We start from the raw sequence: 20,339 nt of genomic DNA, 5'->3' as shown, positions 1-20,339 counted from the left end.
TCCTCATCGCACGGCAGGGTGGTGGCTCCCCAGGGGCGAGGGCAGATGGGCAGGGGGCTGTGCAGGCCAGGGCTGTGTCTGCAGACGGCGATGGCTCGTCCAGGGCGAGCAGAGGCAGTGGGTGGCCCTGGGAGCCAGCAGGGTGCAAGGGCAGAGCAGGATCGGGCCCAGAGGGGAGGTGCTAAGCCCTCAGCACAAAGCAGGAGTCCTGCGGCAGCTCAACCAACCAGCAATGCTTAGATTTCAACCCTGGCATTACATCAAAACCTACCTCTTCTCTTCTGCCGTTAACAAGGAGCCCGTATTTCTTTCCACTGAATCAATGCCAGTTTTAAAGACTTGGCACTTCTAGTTAAAAAAAGAAAAACTGCTTACTTCAGTATCTAAATACCAAGTTCCACGCTGCAGCAGGTGAACGCCTTAAAATGCATCTGCTTTCTGCTTCCAAAGTAGTATGACACGACATGAGACTATGCAGAGATGTATCCATGGGCCGAATCCAACAGAAAAAGCTTTCCATGGCAGAAAAGGAGAGACACGGGTGAGTATTCCACTTGAAATCATTTATTGACAAGTTGCCGTGTTTTTCCATCTCATCCAACACATTTTTGTCCTTGTTATAAAGTACAAATGGTTTTATACTTTTCTGACAACATTAAAAAAATAGGCTACTAAAGAGGCAAAATTCCCACTTTTGAGTCCAAAAATCTTGCTGTAAGAATTCAAAATTGCAACACACAAACATAAACCCCAAGACATACAAAGAACGCATACAGTGTACCTCTTACACTTGACTCATTTGTCCAACCAACTGAAAAGGAATCCCTTCTTTCCAGCTCTTGCTTTGGATCCTGTGACCTTGCTTAACTGATGTGAAGTTTGTGTTAACACATACATCTGAAAAGGCACTCAAAGGTCACAAGTTCCTGAGCTAAAACGGGATGTATTCCCAATGGAACAGTTAAAACAAGTCACAAGAAACAATGTGTAAAAACTGGTATTTGGTTCATGTGAGTATAGCAAGCATTCAGTAGAATCCTAGCTGAAAGCTGCTGCTGTAATAGACTCAAATGACGGTTAGTACATTCGAGTATTTTCAGTACTGGAAAAAAATAATTCCCTTACCAGCATCCTTATTAGCAAATTCACATGCCAAAAAAAGGATAAATATTTGCTGCAATGTTAAAACAACCCCAAGAACAAGAAAGAAATGTATGCGTATGAGACACAATAAAGGCTTAAAAACAAGCAGGTTTGATAGCCTGTACAGTTAAATAACTAACAAAAGTTGACAGGCAACATTTACACAGATGTATCTGGCCCTAATGGAAAAGGACCACAAAAGTAAGCAGAACATGGATCTGGTATTTACAGATCAGTTGTTAATAAACCCCAAAACACACACTAACAAAAACCACACGGCCTACAATGTGTGCTCAGAATCTGACAGGTACGGTGGTAAGACGTCGTTCGCACAAAGTCCCTGTTTCCAATTTGGCTCAGTTTTCGCCCAGAATAATAAGTGTAACATTTCTCAAATATGGAATGGCTGCTGTCTGAAGATGCAGAACAGAAATAAACAAAGAGAAATGGGATAATCAGTTTTGGCCTATATAATTTCTGATCTTCTCTTCAGATATGCATAGGAGTATAATAAGGCCATATATATTTGCTACAGTGTAAGGCCTTTGTTGTTGTCAAAGCTCTGTGCGTCAGCAGGGCGTTTAACTTAAAGCAGGCATACAGAGTTACAGAAGTGCTACTATATCCCACTGAAGAGGTCTCAGGGTTCCAAATTATCTAGCAGTGCCTCACTGTCAGCCTTCTTCTCTGGCGATGTGTACAAGAAGTTACAGCAGATGTAGAGTGGGAAGATCAGGAGTCTACTGTCCAAATTCATGACCACCTGCTCCTGTAAAGCAAACACAGCAGACGTTTGCACAGTAAGTGATGCCATCAGAGGGAAGCACACAAGATTGAGACTAAACAGTCACTTCTATGCATTTTAATGACTATGTATTAAAAAGCAGAAGACAAAAAACCCCCAAGACAGTAATTCACCTTCACCTTAAGCAGATGTTTTACAATATTAACACTGATAAGATATTCTCAAAATGCTTACAACCCTTTGACCCAGTGCTGCCAACCCTTCTGTATCAAAGATAACAGAAGCGTAAGAAGTGGCTGAGCAAACTTTACCTCAGACTTTTCTGCCACTATCAGTTTCAGGAGATTTAACCAACCAGGCAACCCGTAACAGTCTATACTTTAAAGCAAAGTACAGTTTGTGGGTAAGAATTTTTCTGTTTTACTCTAGGAACAGCTTTTGGGGTAGCAAAACTGAAACTTTATCCTACAGTAAGGATGGTATTTACAAGGCAAAGTTTTTTACATACTCACCATCTACATATCACTGCTGATTAGGATTTAAGAAACTTGATGATCAAGTCTTTCATGTTCCTTACTAAATTCTGCTGTCACAGATGGGTGGAAATGGGCACATTCTCTTAAGAAAACTTCACTCTGCTCAGCTTTTCATTTGTTGGGTTTTTTGTGTTGGGTTTTTTTTTTTTTTTCAGTAGAGTAATAAATACCACCCTTGAACAACATGCAGGCATTCTTTTAACTCTTCAGTTTACAAGACAAGAGAGTCTTCAAACAAACTCCAAATTTGCCTCTAATTAAGCAGGAGTCTGATGGACCTATTATTCAGACAGGTAATCCCAGCAGTGACAGAAGTCTGGGAAAGCAAGCAGCCGTCCAGCAGAACACTACCCTAGCAGCAGAGAGCTTCAGCTGCACCATGGGAACTAATTTCACTATTACCAACACTAATGAAATCTACGCTATCCTACTCTAGTTAACACTTCACAAATCAGCTTAGTCTTCTACTACCTATAAAAGGAACGCTTGAAATTCCACATAAGCAATGATAACAAGAAGAACAACTCCTCTTCAAAAGCGTTGTTGACTTGTCAGCATTTTTTGCATGCCTTGGACTCCATAATTCAAGTTCAACAGCTCAAAAATCTGCAAACATACCTGGTCCTTCTCAAGGGTTAGGATCTGATATCCCGTCGTTCTACTGCAAATAATTTTCCCACTGCTATCAAAAGAGGCTAGACGTAACCTAGGGATAGAACAACAGTTAAATCAGTCTCCCATAACTTAGTTTTTCCAGCACAAAGAGTTTCTCCCAAGGAGACAGAATAACATTTTCAAACGTAACTAACTTGGTGGCAACAAAATTTAATGCGAGGACAGATGGAAAGACTTAGTTATGGTAAGACATTTTAGCATACGCCACAGTCTCTGCCTTCTCGGTTGCCGTTTACCTGAAGGCTATGTTTCTCCGAGGCTGCAGACTGACTGATCCACTGCACGGCTGATTCAGCGTATTCCGTTTGAAAATGATGTAACGATTTGTATAAGTAACAAGAAGGTCAAAGCCAAAGTTGAACCCAGTCCACCGCCAGCAGTACTGAAGAACATAAGTAAAAAAACCAAAAAACCCAATCAAACCAACCAGTCTGAGTATTGGCTACAACACAAATGATAAGTGCCAATTCTCCAACAAATCAAACTTGGGAACAGGATTCTCAGCTACAGAGGTGTACGGTGGATTCAAGGATCCTTGCCAACACCTATCTGAAACATAAGACATCTCGGCAGGCAACCACTCACTTCAGTGGCCAACCCTTGCAGACAGAGGACTACACGAGACAAGTTTAGTATGAGCTGCCTTCCAAACATACAAAAATACATTCAACACAAGTGGATCTAAAATACTTCTACATTCTACTAACTGGTGCTGTATTTCTGAGTAGCACTTAACTACAGGTCCCATTCATGCTTAAAGCACTCCCTGGAGTACAACATCCTTAGGTTAAGTGACTTCAGTGGGAAAAAATTCACGTTTCCTCGTGCTTCACAAGACCCGTTACCTAAAGACACATATACATATATGGAACACATAGGGGTTCTGGCGGTGACTATTAAACATTTTACCTAGAAAGCTTCCTTTTCCAGTTAAAAAGACATCAGTGATCAGAGCTATACTTTAACTGCATGTATTTTACAAGTCTTAAATGACAACTCATGGCTACATTCCCTCCTTTCACACACAGAAAGTTTTTCCAAACATGGGCTTGCTTGCAGCACAAGAGCACAATTAAAACACAAATTCCTTATTCATCGCAAAGACAGCAAGTGTCTTCATCCTTCTAGGGAGGACAAAATAATTTCTTTCACATACCATCTCTATTACATCTTTTTGATGCAGTTTGACAATTAAGACCTACGTGTTTTGAAAATACCTAACACGTCTAAGACATGTCAGCTATGCACAGTTAACCACATGCCATACTTACATCACCATCCTTTGCAAGTTTTCGACCACACCTCATGCTGTTTCCTTCCAGTTCCTCTTTATTTATTTCTTGAGGCCTACAGAAAAAAACTGCATCTTTAAGGACAATTAAACAGCTTTGTCTGGTACTTTTAACAGAAAGATGAACAGATCCGAGTAAACTGGTCTGACCACACAACCGACCCTCCTGTGAGCGGAGGTTAGACTACTACACGACCTCCCAGGATCCCTTCCAACCCGAACTGTCTCATGAACATCCAACTACTCTAGAAAACTGCAATATAAACCAGGTTGTGACACCTCAGTTAGGTAGGACTTCTGTAAAAGAACCCTTCCAGATAAGAAAATAATAGTTATTGCAATGAAACACCTTCTCCAGTCCTCCTCAAAAAGCCCACATCCTTTCTGAGCACAGTACTCCAACTTACGAGGCACAAATATAAACGAGTGCCACTGCAAAGGAACAGCTGCAGGACTCTGCAGAATGGCAGCGCTACGAAGCAGTGCCCGCCCGCAGCAGCGCCCGCAGAGGCATTGTGAAAGATTTCTCAAGTGGCTGGTTACGCAACTTGTCTAAAAAAGTTTACCCACAGTGATCGTGAAGTGCCACAAGCCTCTTGACTCTGTCACCCTATACCAACGTAAACTTGTTTCACCCAACAGTTTCCACTGGTGCTTCTTGCAGAGCCAGCGTAAGTAAAATCAGCCCCAGTTTTCCAGAGGTATGTTACTCAGTTAACCTAGACACGATTACATCACTAACCAAATAAGCAACCATTGCCAGAAAGTCTTCAAGTTACACTGAGGACAAATGCATAAAGCGGGTATTATAAATCACAATGAAAGGCAACCCCCACATGCAAGTTAAATTAAAAACCCACAATATCAAACAATATACTTCAAACCATAATAAGAAAAAAATGCAACATCTGTTCTCTTCGTACTGTACACACACCACAAGAACTTGTGGCTACGGCTTTTACGAACAAACTCAGTCGGTGGTCTTTCACACCCTGTTTCTGTAAAAAGCAATCCTGGAAGATTAAGTATTTTATGAATAAGTTAAGCAATTAAGCTAATCATGCTAACCAAATTCCAAAAGAACCTCCCACGTGCTTCTTCCATATCTTCTAGCTGAACTGGTTGTGTAGTTGACCTAAATTCAGTAATGGTAATAAAAGATTTATTTCTGTTTAATTAGTGACAAATTTCACAAACATTAGTACATAATGTTCAGACAGACATTAGTATTCCCTCCTCTCAATTCCTCAAGCAGCCTCAGAAGATGCAAAACTTCCAGCTTTAACCATTTACGCTGGCCTACCACATGCTTAGCGAACAGTCAAGTTATTCTATTTCGTTCTTAAACACTGCCAAAGAGACTATTAGAGTAGAAATTATTCCAGTCATGGACTAAAAAGATCTGTCTTGCATCTGCCACAGAACAAATGTTTAATTAAAAAAAGAAGCGATCAACTTTAGCAGAACGAGTAAACCTTGAGCAGCTACAGTTCAAAGTCACAAACTCCAGTATTACGCTAAAAAACTCTCAAATTCTGAAGAGTGAATAAAATGTTTAGTCCTTTTAAATGCAAACTACATGAAGTAGAAGAAAAATATTTTCTTCTCCTCTCTAAAGTTACCAAAGGAGCAAACCACATCACACATTTCAAAGCAGTATAATTTCCATGTTGGCAGTCCTAGAATAAGCAGGTGCAATTATGCTATGCACCAGGTGGGATACGAAAATAGAGCCTTACTTCAGCTCACTGGGAGTCAGACTTCACATTTCGTTCAGCTTACTAAGTCTGCATCCTTATCTCTAAGGGAAAGAAATGTGCTAAGATACTGATGCAGGTGGTAAGTGTGAGAGGAAGGGGAGCAGATCCGCACAAAAGGATGGTCTTATAAAATCTTAATTCTTTTCTTCCAGCTACATACTGGTTAAAGAACAGTTGCGTGTTTTCCCTTCTAAGACACAAGTTATGAACCACAGGCATCACACTGCAGGGCAGCACTGCAGTTTGCCACTGGAAGACAGAGAAGTGATCTCAGGACTTCAAGTAACATTCATCTGCCCAGCGACTGCGTGCTATGGACTAGCGACATCACCGAGCTGCACAGGACTGCAGGGAAGCACTCCATGCACGCCTGCATGCGCGCTCCCCCACACCTCCCACCCACACAGCTCCAGAGAACACCATGTTCAAAGACAATTAGCCCGTTACTGACTATTAAACAAACAGTAACCTGGATGCCACCCTGAACCATTAAGTTTGTAAACGACTAAAGTCAGAAGCCAAGACACACTGAGAAGAAATGCTACATTTCACCCACTTCTTACCATTGCTATTAATGAAAGACCTTGGCAATGAATGCCAGAATAAGAGATTTGGGCAAACAGACGTCTGCTGTTAAGTAAAACTTTCTCTGCCTGAGATCAGTTTTAGTTGGTTGTCTTAAAAAAAAAAATAAATCCCATACTGCAAAAGAGAAAACTGGACAAGCAAGAAAAACGTGGAAAAATACTCTGCTCATTCCAACAGTCACCAAAATCATCAGCACTGTAGTTGAACATGAAAGTTGCTCATTTTAAAGCTGGTATGATCCCCATCATCTTCAGTTTTGCACGAGAGCTTCCTTTTTCAGAGGCATGTATATCTGATGGCTTACAAAATATTCTCACTGTGTTACAGCAAACTACCAAAAGACATAAAAAATAAGCAAATACATGGTCTTATCTTGTGTCAGAATTTTGCTGACTCTGTTAATACTCACTCCTGTATCAACTGTGGCTCCCATACAAGCTAGAAGGTAAAACACACTGCACAACCATCTACTGTTAGATACATCAACGACAACTTTACAAGAAAAGTCTTCCTAAGAAAACAACAGTATCAGAAACAAGTTACGGTCACCCGACATTAATCTCCAGGAGCTGAAATGATGAGACTCACAATTACATACTTTACCCCTACCATTTTCTAAAGCACTGCTATTGAAAAAGAGAATCACTTCTTAAAGATCTTGTCTATTCTTAAGGCTAAAGTCAGAGTTTGGGGGATTTTTTTATACTATTACATGATCACATTAAAAAGAAGTAATTAAGAAAATATTTCCTATATAATCCATTCCAATTAAGTCATGGAAGACACTGCCACAGGGTGTTGGGGTTAAAGCGTAAGCTGTTTCAAAACAGAACTGTACGCATTTAAGAACAGGTCCACTGGTGGCTGGTCATTCGGTAATGATCCAGCCAAAACCTCCAGCTGGAAAATCCTACCTACTGACTGCCAGAGCAGTACCTCAAAAGAACACCCACTCTTCACTTTAAAGGAAGATGGGAGATTTGTAACTCTCGACTGCTGAACGCTGCCACAGACTGCATGGCCTTCGGTTCAAATCAGGACAGCGGTTCTTAGGCTTTTCAGATTGCCATTAGTAAGTGAAGCCTACCATTGCAATTGAACACGCTCATCTTCGGAACAGCAAATGCTGGGCTAACAGAACTGATGGAAGAAAATAAAGAGGTTGGTTTATTGGTTTTTGAATGGTAACCAACATTTTGCAGCTTCTTGACCTGACATTTATTCTCCACAAGGCACACCAAGAACTAGGAGAGAAGACAAAGGCAGGAACAACTACCTCAGTCGCATTTAGCCATGGTTTAGCTATTCAGAAAGAGATTAAAGGACCTGGCTCAATGCAACATGGCAAAAATCAAGCAGAAGGCAAGGAAACAGTTTGTGATCATACACATACATGTAACACACATTAGATCAACATGCCTCGCTGCCCAAGCCACCACCACTGACAACCTGTTAGGCACAGGCTCAGGAAACCCAACTACACGTTACACACGCAGACAGCAGTCAGGGTGTTACGTAAAGTACAGCAACGTGCATATCTTTGGAAGGGCACAGAAACAACACATGCACGCTGATAGCTGTGATGGAATGTCCTCAATGGCAATGCAATGCCAACACAGTGCAGCATGTGGTCTAGGAAGGAGAAAATATAGGATATAAAATAGGAGGATTACGTAGAGACCAGGGTGTTAGCAGTGGAGAAGGATGCACAGTCTGGGAAACGCTGGAGGGGCTGGCAGTGAAGAGAGCTATGAAACATAAATAGGTGGGTGAGGAAAGGCTGTGAAATTAGAAGGGAACGAGGCAAACAGGTCACACAATGCCAAGCCCTGCTGGGTGCTGGGCTCTCGCTTGCTGCCCGGGAGGCTAGGATGGGAGAGGCAGGAACAAAGGTTAGCATGCAGTTATCCCTGCATAAACAAAAAGTGACAAATTGCCTTCTACTCCAATACAGTTCGTTACATCACGCCACAAGCTCTTTCCCACCTAGCCCAGGGAGGAAGGAAGCAGGGCAGAAAAGGCTGCTTCTCCATCTGCAGTACTTTTCCTAACATCGTTCTTAAAACGGAAGGGTAATAAGTTACTCTTTCACAACCTCAACACAGACTTCACGGCAAAGTACCAGTGAGAAGCATTAACCAACATAAAAGAAAAATACAGAACATCCCTCCCCAGCATTTACCTCTGGTCGCATTATACAAGTTTTCTATAGTTCTACTGTTTAAAGGACAGGCGATAGGCCAGCCCAAGGGAATAGAGTTTAAAACCACTGAAGTACGCTTTACCCCCACTCTTCTTAACGTAAACTCCAAAAGTCAATCATGTCAGAATTTATATTAAAGGAAGGTTTCTAATTTAAGAAAGAAATAAAGGAAAGCCTGTAATATACCTACCCAATATCATTGTCTTGTTCTGCTCTGAGCATGGCAAACCACTGCTGTTTGTAAACAGAGGACAGCCATTCTAAAATTAAAAAAAAATAAATAAGCTTGGTGTTGTCTTTGGAGCTGGGAATGGGGATGTTCATAAACATTTGAAATATAGAAATAAAATTACATTGAAATAATAAGGTTACACTTATTAACTGGATGGCCTATGCAGCCCACCACCTGGTAACGCACTTGTGTTATCTCCAGGCCTCAACTACAGAAGCAGCAGCGCAGATAAAAATCAACAACTAACACTAAGTAATTCAGGACTATATTCATCTTACCAAGCATTCACCATTGCCAGAAGCGATGTAACTCAACATGTTTTCTCAGTGTGCAAAGTTCTGTTAAGCCAAGGAGCTTGTTAACAAGCTCCTCTGAGAAGACGCTGTTTTCTGAATCCCCAACAGAATTCCACACAAGTTAAACATGAAGAAAACAAAATCAAAGGATAAAGGAAACAGTGACTTATCACAGATATGGAAAAACAAACAGAAATTGTCCCCTACCAGGAAAAAACATAAATCATGTCTTCCTCCGAGAACACCATAAAGATTTTATCGGCTGTATTAATTTAGCAGTTGCAACCAAGAGATAAAACAGAACAAAAACTAATGGCTTGCAGGTCAGTTACACAAAAGGGATCAGTATAAGTTTCAAAAGCACAGGATGTAAGTTCTTCTTGGTCGAGGTTACAAACAGGGGCAAGTATGCAGGGTCATGTACAAGAACAAACTATACGGAGAAATGGACTGGGATGACAGGAACAGTGAGAACCACTGTTATCAAAAACCAAAACAGGTAGTTGATGAAGATGACAGAAGGGAGAAATAGCCTTTTCTGTCATCTTTCTGAAGATGACAGAAGGGAGAATAGAGATTGCCTTGGAAGTCCCAGATGCAAAAGCTAACACCAGCCCCTGCCCTACTAACTCTAGAGTTAAGGCTCAGACTGCGATAGGACCAAAATGGGAATCAACCAAAGGACAACAGAAAGTATAAAAATGATTTAAGGAACACTACACAGGTAAGGAACACAGAAGGGATGTGCTAGAAGGAAAAAAAAATATCAGCAGAGAGCGCATCTTCTCTATTTTTGTATATGTACATATCTATTTCATATGTCATATTTCAACTGTAGCTGACCAACGAACACTTCACGTAGACACTGTGTATTTCTGCCTCTTACATCTTTTCTATGCAAACAAGAATAGACTCTGTTGCAAACTCCTAATACAGCATTTCAGTTTTCTCCCGTAGGTCCTATGCCCATACAGGGTATAAAAAAAATAATTGCACCATTTCTTTCAACTATTCAACATGATTTCCCTTCTTTACCTCCCTGAGGACAATTTCATCTAGAATAATCCAAAAGGCTTACACTACAATACAAACTACCTAGCAATTTTCGTACTTGTAGGCTCTCTCAGGTAGGATGCAATCACCGTAAACACTGGATGCTGGCAGCCAACCACCTGTTTGAAAGTGCACCACCAATATTTATCCAAGCCTCCTTTTAAATGACAAGCAAGACTTCCTCATCTTAACACAGCTTTTGGCTACAAAATGGTATGAACAGATTAGAAGGTCCATCAAGTATTAAACTCTAACAGCACTTCATTACACACATAGAGGTCTCCACATTATGCTCTGCTTCCCTCCTCACTCTTCCAGTTCTCTCAGAATTCAAGCTTTTTTTTTAAAATTAATTATCAGTGGTAGAGCATCAACATGAGATACCCTTCCTGCAGTATCCACACACACAAAAATTGTCATCACACTGCCTTTTCCACTGTACAACTACAAAGCAACCAAGCCTATGTCAGCATTTATCACAGCTTATGAACTGTTTAACTACGAAAGAGTAAACATTTTGCTCCCTAATACCTTGTGAACTATGCAAAAACTACACATTCTTTTTCAATAAGCACAAGCAAATCAGCCTCAAAGTTGCAATTAATCTTGCAACAATTTAAGAAACATTCTTCTTCTGACAAATGCAGACTGAAGGCTTCTGGGTCTGAGTACAGACACAGAATTTACTCACTGAAGAACACTAAGGAAAGGCTGTCCATCACAGTTCTGATAAGTGATAACAACAGCAACGTTAAGAGAAGGAAATCAAGTGTAGTACTGGCAAATTTCTGGTTTGCAACATCTCATTCACATGCTGACAAGGACACTTCACAAGGAAATAATCCACAGTTCTCCTGTGTCATCATTAAATTAAGGATCTAAAGGGTCATTCACCCAAAGTTATCTTAGTTTTTATTACACAATGAAGATGCCTTTGCCCTTTGATTATAATCTGTACCAATATCAACCTGAAGTAAGATGGATTACATTTACTTTATACATCAATTAAGCATGTAAAATACCACGTATCAAAGATCAGATCTGTTCTTCCAGGATTTTTATGCATAATATAAAATGCGATCACCTCCTTGTGGTCCGAAACCACCCCATCTACCAGACACGACTGACCAGACCATTCCCACGAACGGCCCCTCGGCTCGACACAGCACTCTGTAATGCGCTGCCTCCACCTGCTGTCTGAAGAACACTTTTAGATAGACATTCTGAGCACAGGATAAACGAGTTCCTTCATATTTTACTTTGTCAGAACTAGTGCAGAAGACGGTCTCTTCTCCATCTACTAAGGTATTAATTAAAACCAGAACCAGAAGTATGCACATTTTAGCAGTAGTAATTGTCCACTTTCACTCAAGAGATTGACAGATTCCTAGCGAGGAAAGGACCCTACACCCTCCCCACAGGTACCCCCTACCACAGGGTCATAATTCAGCTTCTGACAGCCGCATTCTTCAAAAACATCAAAGTGCAGGAAAGAGGTGCTCAAGGTTATTCAGACATTCAGCTACAAAGAGCAACTAAACGATTATTTCTGGCACAGACAGGATACAGCAGTACAAGGAAGACAAACTGAGTAAAGCGATGCTCACTACATCAGCTTCATGGCAAGGGAAGTGTTTTAAAAGCACCTAACAATTTGATGAGGCTAGTAGGGTTCAAAAGAAATATCCCGACAAGTCTGTTGTGGCATTATATCATCACTGTGTTAACATCTATGGCAGCATGAAGGAAAAAGCCAATGAGATCGGAAAAAAACCCAACTTTAATTTTACAGGAAGACAGCAGTGTAACTCAAAGACGGGTTAAATATTTAGGTATGGCAAGAGTCCGAGGTGACCTCCAAGGCTACAAGTACGGACAGATGACAAGAACACAGATGTCAAGGAGTTACAAAGTAAGAGTGACAAACAACTCAATAAAAGTAGTCTTAATTGACATTTGGCAATTACATCTATAAACAGACATCACAGAGACACAGATGAGTGGATAGTTATAGCGTGGACAGATATATATATAAAAAAAATAAATCAAAGCTGTATACGTGAGAGCTATAAAAAAAACCCCACAAACTTTCAGTGAGTTAAGATGCAAAATTCAGTGCTAAGATTCAACTATGATAAGGGAGCACTGAACAGAGTGAAATATGGAGCAAGGATACCAGGAATCAAATTCAAAGGCAGAGCATGAGAACTCCAACCACTGTCACAAGAAGCACAACTAACTCTGGGGAGGGGGTGCGGGTAAGGGAAAAAGGAGGGGCAGCTGTTTCACATGATAAAAGATACGAATCATAGTGGAAAAACATTTTCAAGTGAGAGCCCAACTTGATAACTCATTTCCAGTCTTATTTATCTATCGGCAGCCAGGTTTACACAGCTTCCAAGCGAAAAACAAAGCCTAGTTGTGAACTAACACTTCAGCAGCAAGATGAGAATGAGGCTTTTAATTTTTCAGTGATAACGTATTGTTAATAGCAGTAATTCATAATAACATTAAATGGCATTTCACTCTATGAGTTTTAAAAAGCACCAGGACCTAGAATGAAGATGTATTTTATAAAAGTTAAAAAGAAAATAAAAGGACAAGAGAGGAATGCTTAAATATCCTAAGTATCTATTTGTAAATAACACTTGTCTTTGAAGATGGGAGAAGAGTTCACAGCACCTTGTGCTTTTGGTTTTCATTTTTAAGAATTACTCCAAATCCTATCAAAAAAGATCCAGCTCTTTCCAAAAAAGATATTGGCTAGAAAACAGTTCAGTCCCAGCAAGTTTTGCGCTCTCAGAAGTTTTTTTGCATGTCCTGGGCTCTGTGGTCACTTAAATACTGGCAATGTACTATGTGTTGATTATGGAGTATTTTGACAAACCGGCCGATCAACAAAATGCTTAACACACCTACGTGTGTGCCTTTTAAGACTGTTACATACGTAAATTGAATATTCTACTTCTGCTGAATCTTCAGCCACAATTCAGACATTGGAGATAAACGTGTGAGCAGTAAGACCAGCAAACGCACCTAGATCTTCCCAATTACTCTAGGGGAGGACAGGCTAGGAAGGGCACACAAAACTTGATCAGCTGCGTACTCGCTCACCTGAGGGTATTAGGGAATCTCGCTCAATAATTCTGGCTGATGCCAAGTCACTGATGATATACTGTAATCTCAAGTGTGTGAACACCGACAGGAATGCACTCCCCTGTTCTGATTCCAGGAATGCAATGTCGTCCTCAAGATCTGCAAGACAGAACAGCTGTATTACAATTTGTTTTCCTAAATATTTTCCAGATCCTATTGATATTTGAGATTGACTTTTAACTTATTGATCAAAGTTATGATTGACAGGCAAATCACCTTTTGCAGCTAAAATTAAGAAATTATTTAGAATTCAAATCCTTTCAGCAGAAACGTTAGAGCAAACTTTTCCTCTTTTGAATTACACTAGTGCCTTCTAGTGAGAAGGCAACAAAAGCTTATCCTAACTGAACAATAGCAAAAGCAACAAAGCAAAAATAGGGACGATGTCTGCTCACTTGAAAACACGTGGACAAAACAATGAAAAAGCTATGGGCTCACTTGAAAACACATGGACAAAACAGTGAAAAAGCTATCAGTGTTGACAATCTGATGCTGGGGACTGTCGGCAAAGGCAAGCCTTCCCAGAGGAAACGGGAGAAAGTCTGGAAGTGGAGGAAGACTCTTGTATTTTACTTCTAACCAGCATCTTCCACAATCCAAGGCCAAACCGATTAATCCTACCTTTCCTACGCTTGGCAAACCAGGCATCAGCTTCGGTTAAGAGTTGTTTCAAAGACCCATTCCAAGAAGGCACTAGCTGAAGGAACATCCACTAGGAAAAATAAACAAACTCAAGTGAGTTAATTAAAGAAGTTTTCAAATAAGTAATACATGCATTATTAAAGGAACATTTTCATAATGCATTCATTCTTACAAAGATTCTGATACTCCATTAAATACTTTCAGGAAATACCAAAAAGGCTAAAATTCTCATCGTGTTATAAATCAACTACTACTCAGGAGTTCAACTTCATGAAGCCCCAGCCAGCCCCTTTGCTAAGTACCTTTTTGAGAGCAGTATACACATCCATTTCCACTTGCATTACAAATAGGTTAGAAGAGCTAATCAGCTGTTTCATGAGGTTTATGCTGGGAGGGGAAAAAAAAAAAAAAAGTCCTAAGAGTTCTAGGAGACAATATAGACAAAACCAAGAAAGCAAGCCAGGTAACAAGCAACCATCAATAGCCCAGAAAGTCATTTGTAGTGAGTTATGTACTTTGGAAGAAATAGTACTTCATCACTCCAAGTTAGCTGAAGCCTAAATACCTGAGTTCTTTGAAGAGTTCAACACTCTGGTGAGTCATCAGGTTATTCAAGAGCCACTCAAGGCACCTAGACCAAAAGCAAGGAATTAGTACATTCTTTTTTTTTTTCTTATATATGTCAACATTCCTGCAACAGTTGCTCAGGCTCACAAAGCCTGATTATGTACCACATGATTTTGAAATACTGCTTTAACCTGAGACATGAATGCAGAAAAATATGAAAAAAGTTATTTCAAAAATATGAAGTTTACCACAAAATTTTCCAAAATTGTCCGTAACTCTTAAAGTTGCATTTAGTTTCTCTCAGGGTACAGTGAAAGCTAAATTCAAAGTACTATTAATGCCACAAAAAGCTCTGAGAACACACTAATTCACAGCAGAAGGAAGCAGTTAACACTAATTCTGCTTCAAAATGTATAATTATCCCTCCTAATTAAGACAAGGTTAAGCTTAAGTTCTCAATATTAAAGCAGCTTTGTGATAAAACAGTCAATGATCACAAGTATTATTTCATTGTCAAATTAAAGACCAAACATACTGTCTTTACTAATGTAGTTCAGCAATTAATGCATTCACAGCACAGGCCAATCAATTTACCATAGTCTACACCAATTGATTATATTAGAAACTCAAAAACTAAATAGGACAAGCAGAGCCTAGGTCAGATGGCTTTAAAAAAAAACCCCACAGAACTAACCTGGGCATTATTTTACTCTTTGTAAACTCACACTTTTAATTAGCAATGTACAAAGTAGCTTGGAGAAAGTAATTCTTACTTTTTCTTCACAGAGTCTAACCCGTACGTCCCCGCTGAATTATAATAACCACACACAGTTTTTGCATTAATGGTTTCCTTCATTGTTTCACCACATTGCTGGATTAAGCCATCCTGTGGGGAGGAAAAAACCCACAAATATTCAAAGTTTTAACTTCCCAACAGGAAGCGTCAAAGACCGTGCAGTTCATACAAATTTTCATGCCTGAACAACTACCAAAATCATACCCGCTACAGCGATCTATGCTATGCTATCCAGAAAATTTAAACCAAAGTTCCCCAGAAAAATAGGTTTTTCTTAAGAACGTATCACATGAAAGAAAAGTTTAATTAATACCTTCAGGGTAAAACAAATGAGCTGTTAAAATATATTTTTATCTATTTCTAGATATGATTCTCAAAGCGGCACTTCATATTACCACTGAATCTTAGTCACAGCATTTTTAAACAAAACCACTGCAATACGTTTGGGTTTTTTCCCCAATTAGTCTGGAAAGATGATTCATTTCTCTGGGTGAAACAGTACACACGTGCGAGTACGTTATGAACTGTTACCTTTATCTGAAAAGAAAACATCAAAATATTGCATATTTATTACTTACAAGCTGCAGCATGCAGGCTGCTGCTAAAAGTGCAACTACTCGACTGGGTTTTATTAGCACGTCATCTCTATACAATGAGCCAAAAGCCACCTGCAGAGCTGAAAAGAGTACCAGTGTCAAACAAAGATAGGGCATTGAGCACGGATAACTAAAAGAAACTTTAGATAAAACCAAACCGCTGGAGTGCACACATTCTCTACAATCTTACTTGGTCTGGATAAAAAGCTAGTATTTACCAGCCCAAGCACACACACAAACAGAAAACACAAAACATAGCATTAACCAATAAAATAGTCCTTTTCACTATTTAAACAAAATATTCACCTTAAAACAGCCACCAAGTCATGCCATGGAGCAATGTGGAAAGCATAAAACTAGATAAAAAGAAGTTAAACCTCATGATCCTTCTCTGCAATTGATCACTAGGATAATGTTGACATACTACTATGATATTACAAGTTTCTCTGCAATTCTTTTGAAAAACACTACTTCCTCACACCATGGTGCTTGGAATCATAGCAAAACATTCTGTCAGCTCACATCGGTCCCCTGCGAGCACTCCATTCAGCAGCTTTTCAAGACCAGACAGATGAAGGTGGGATTCACACTCTGACACTTGGGTCTCCACAAGAGTTGCAGACATTGATCTCAAGAGCCCTCATGCCAAAACAACAGGACAAGCGGTTGCTTTTCAGCTGCACCCCGCAACTCAGAGGCACAAAAATGAATTCAACTCTACCGGTGACCCAAGTTAAGCTCAAAACTGAATGAGCACAGACCTCAATCTCTCAAGTTTCTTATTTACTAGTTTGAAAATTATTCTTAAAAAAAGAACGTATTTTCAGTTATTTTTTTTGTCAGGTTCAACTTAACCTCTACCTTCAGAGTTTATGTTAAAAGAAAAGGTTCCCACTTACCTTCTATATCAATATTTTGGTCAGGAATCTCCAACTCTATGGTGTTCATGCTAGATTCTTTCCAAGATCCACTGAACATACTGGAAAAGTAGCCTGACTGTATGAGGGAAGATGAGAGAAAAAGAACTCAAGTAAGAAATTTCATTCAAATTAAAACTGTCAAAAGCAGCACATGGACCAAAACTTTGTTAATATTTACCTTTATGCAGAACAAAATGTATTAAGGGAACTTTTCACAAGCTAAAACATTCTTATATACTTGAGAAAGGGCTAATTGTATTTGCTCTATTTCTGAAAGTGAAAACGCATATAGAAAATTTGGACTATATGTCTGTAATGAGAGCCAGTAAAGAGCTTTAAAAGGCTAGAAAAGCCACATAAGCTCTTTTTCCTATAAACCACACCACCAATGGGGATATAATTAGTCCAAGAACTAAGTCCTTAATGTTACCAGTGAACAACAAATCCTGCCAGCATTAGGGAATGCCAGTTTGGGTATTGGGGGCGAGGGGGCGGAGGGGGGGAAGCAGCATGCAAGACATACAAAGTAATGTACAAGGTTGTAGTCTCATACCAAGGACACATACACATACACCATTTATGTAAATATACCTTTTATTATAAAGTGTAAGGCATATAAAACTAGAATTTGATAGGTTTCCATCCAAATGAAGTGAAATATACTGCTCTACTAGGATTCATGATTTTCCTTCTCAGCAGCAGATGTGCCCATTATGAGATGCTATCACTCACTGAAGTTTACCTGAGAGATCAAAAAAATAAAGTCTATTTGTACAGCACCATATTCCCTGACCTCTTAACTCAGCATTTCAACTCAGGGCAGCAAATAACATAAAATCCAATTTTCATTTTATTTGATTATGTAAATATTTCTATACCTTCGGTATACTCCCTGACTATGATAACACACTACCCTCAAAACCAGGACCTTATTCATCTTCCCAATCCTCATGAGGCTACCTTAGCTTTGCCATGTAGATCAACTCCTCAGTTTCATGCGATTCTATAATTTTAGTCAACAGCATCAGAAAAAGGAAAATCTCCATTTCTCAAGATCTGCCATTAACAGGTAGAGCAGCACCTTACTGTCGTTTATCAAACTAAGTGCAGTAACTTGAGAGACTAGGGAAACAGAAACCTTCAGACTGAGACAGTCTGCTCAACAAGGCAAGGAGGAGTCATCACTTCATTAAGAGTCATTCACGAAGAGTGCTATTTTTAACCTCCAAAAATATTTCACCTATAGCAACAAAATTCCAATGACAGAGCATGAATTGAAATAGAAACCTGACTTACAAGAACAGTTAACCACAAAATTTCATCTCACAAGAACATCACTTGTACAACTAGGCCTCTACAGAACAAAATCACAGTTTTTAAAGTCTGTTAAAAAGCATCCACAGAAGTGATTTAATATTCAATTTTAGTCGTCAACTCACACTAAGTTTTAAGCAGTAGCTTCATGAATGTGTGACTTAACAACAATGGAATCACAATGACAAATAAAAACACCATCGCTGACAACAGTCTAAGGACGAACCAGCAACGTGCCCACCCTGTTTCTGCTGCACAACCTAAGTCTGACTGCCCAACCTACTTACATCCTCCTTTTGTTAGGTAGAGTCAGAAGCGAGCGGACAACTAAAGCTCTGTCCGCCAACTGTCCTCCCTGGTCAAACACACCCACTGTTCTATCCAGAGATGGCTGCCACTGGTCAATCTTTGGCTATACACAAATGACTTTCCTGCCCTCATTTTATGGTCTTTAAGAGGTTCTAACACATGTAAAATAAAAAGCTTTTTCCTACAAGAAAGCAATGAAATTTCCCTTGCTGTGGCCAATGCAAGTAATTGCTGTAGCTGCACTGGAATCATGGCATTAACACAACAACAACAAAATAATCAAGAATCCGCTTCTACCGTCACTCGTTACACCAGAGAAACTGCATTCCACCTGCTGAGCATCTCACAGTGACATCTTTGCCTTGTAAGAACACACAAAGCTGTTTTGTGTTTGACTACAGCTAACAAAGAAGGGCACACATTTTCAGGTATAGTACCTGCTGTTACTTTCTCTTCCCACTTCAAATAAATTGCTTCTAAGGTTAGACTCCCACTTTAAAGTTAACAGTACAACGGAATTAGACATTTCAAGACAAAGCCGTGGTTTCTCCCCACTTCTGTCACAGAAAAAGCAATAAAGAGAACAAATTGTAAAGATAACAGTACCCCTTCACTCCCAAAAAGTAACACAAAGAACTTCACCTTAACACACGTCCAAAATAAAATGCCTGTAGTCACAGCATCTTTTTTGTAGGTACGCATTAAGATTTATTTCTTTTTAGAGCTTCTGTGCATACTGTCCTCACGCAGCAGCAAGAAAGCCTTCATTCAAGGATGAAGCCTGCCTAACAAATACAGAGACCCAGCTCCAGCAATTTCACTCCAGGTTTCTATACTTGAGTCCCAGGGAACAGTAAAATTGAACTCGGTTAGCACGAGCTTTACAAATCCATTCTGGAAGCGCTTCCTGTGCTCTGCAATAATACTAACTTCGCAGGAGACTCTCAGCCATTTGTTTAGCAAACAAGAACATATTCTCAGGACATCAAAAGACAAGTTCCAGGACTGTTTTCACAAAGGATGTGGCAAGGTTAAGACAAGTAGATTAAAAAAATTGAACAGCAAGAGATGGGCAAATTAACTTTTCAAAGACAAAGCTACAGCTCTGCTTCCTAACATTACTATCAAAAGCAAAATAAAAGTTGTTTAATTGTTTGCATCCACATGAAGTGATTAAGTCTGAAATATGAAAGGAAAAAAAGAAAAGAAAAAAATTTCAAGTCACACATCTATCAGGTATTGTTTTATTAAAATTACAGGTTCTATTGCAAGTAAGAATGAAGCCACTTACCTGACACAAATATATCTTATGCAAGTTCCACTCCTCTCCCAGAGCACAAATTTTGATATCACTGTTCTCCCCATTCAAAAACAGAGTCTGATAAATATACTTAGAAGTGCTTTTCAATTTTTTCCTATACAAGAAGGCAAACAGAGATACACCTCTTCAAATTTTTCCGTTACAGAAGCAACATTAAATATAAAGTACTCGACAGGGCTTTTTTCCTCCCCATAAC

General features: G+C 39.6%; 1 protein-coding gene across 1 annotated transcript; it reads right to left on the bottom strand.

The window, feature by feature from the left end:
- Nucleotides 1–1,783: 1,783 nt before the first annotated feature.
- Nucleotides 1,784–20,237, bottom strand: GMCL1 (germ cell-less, spermatogenesis associated 1; the record flags this gene model as incomplete). Its single annotated transcript, XM_009708022.1, has 13 exons — nt 1,784–1,912; nt 3,043–3,130; nt 3,336–3,481; nt 4,371–4,446; nt 9,132–9,201; nt 13,637–13,777; nt 14,300–14,390; nt 14,623–14,707; nt 14,886–14,951; nt 15,661–15,773; nt 16,262–16,359; nt 17,179–17,275; nt 20,114–20,237. Coding segments are annotated over 13 exons (1,324 nt in total), but the record flags the coding sequence as incomplete, so codon positions are not given.
- Nucleotides 20,238–20,339: the final 102 nt, after the last annotated feature.

The sequence above is a fragment of the Cariama cristata genome, unplaced genomic scaffold (genome assembly GCF_000690535.1).
Source record: "Cariama cristata isolate BGI_N322 unplaced genomic scaffold, ASM69053v1 scaffold24609, whole genome shotgun sequence".
In the NCBI taxonomy this organism is placed as follows: domain Eukaryota; kingdom Metazoa; phylum Chordata; class Aves; order Cariamiformes; family Cariamidae; genus Cariama; species Cariama cristata.
Note: the sequence above shows the minus strand (reverse complement) of the source record. Positions and strands in the feature narration are given on the sequence as shown.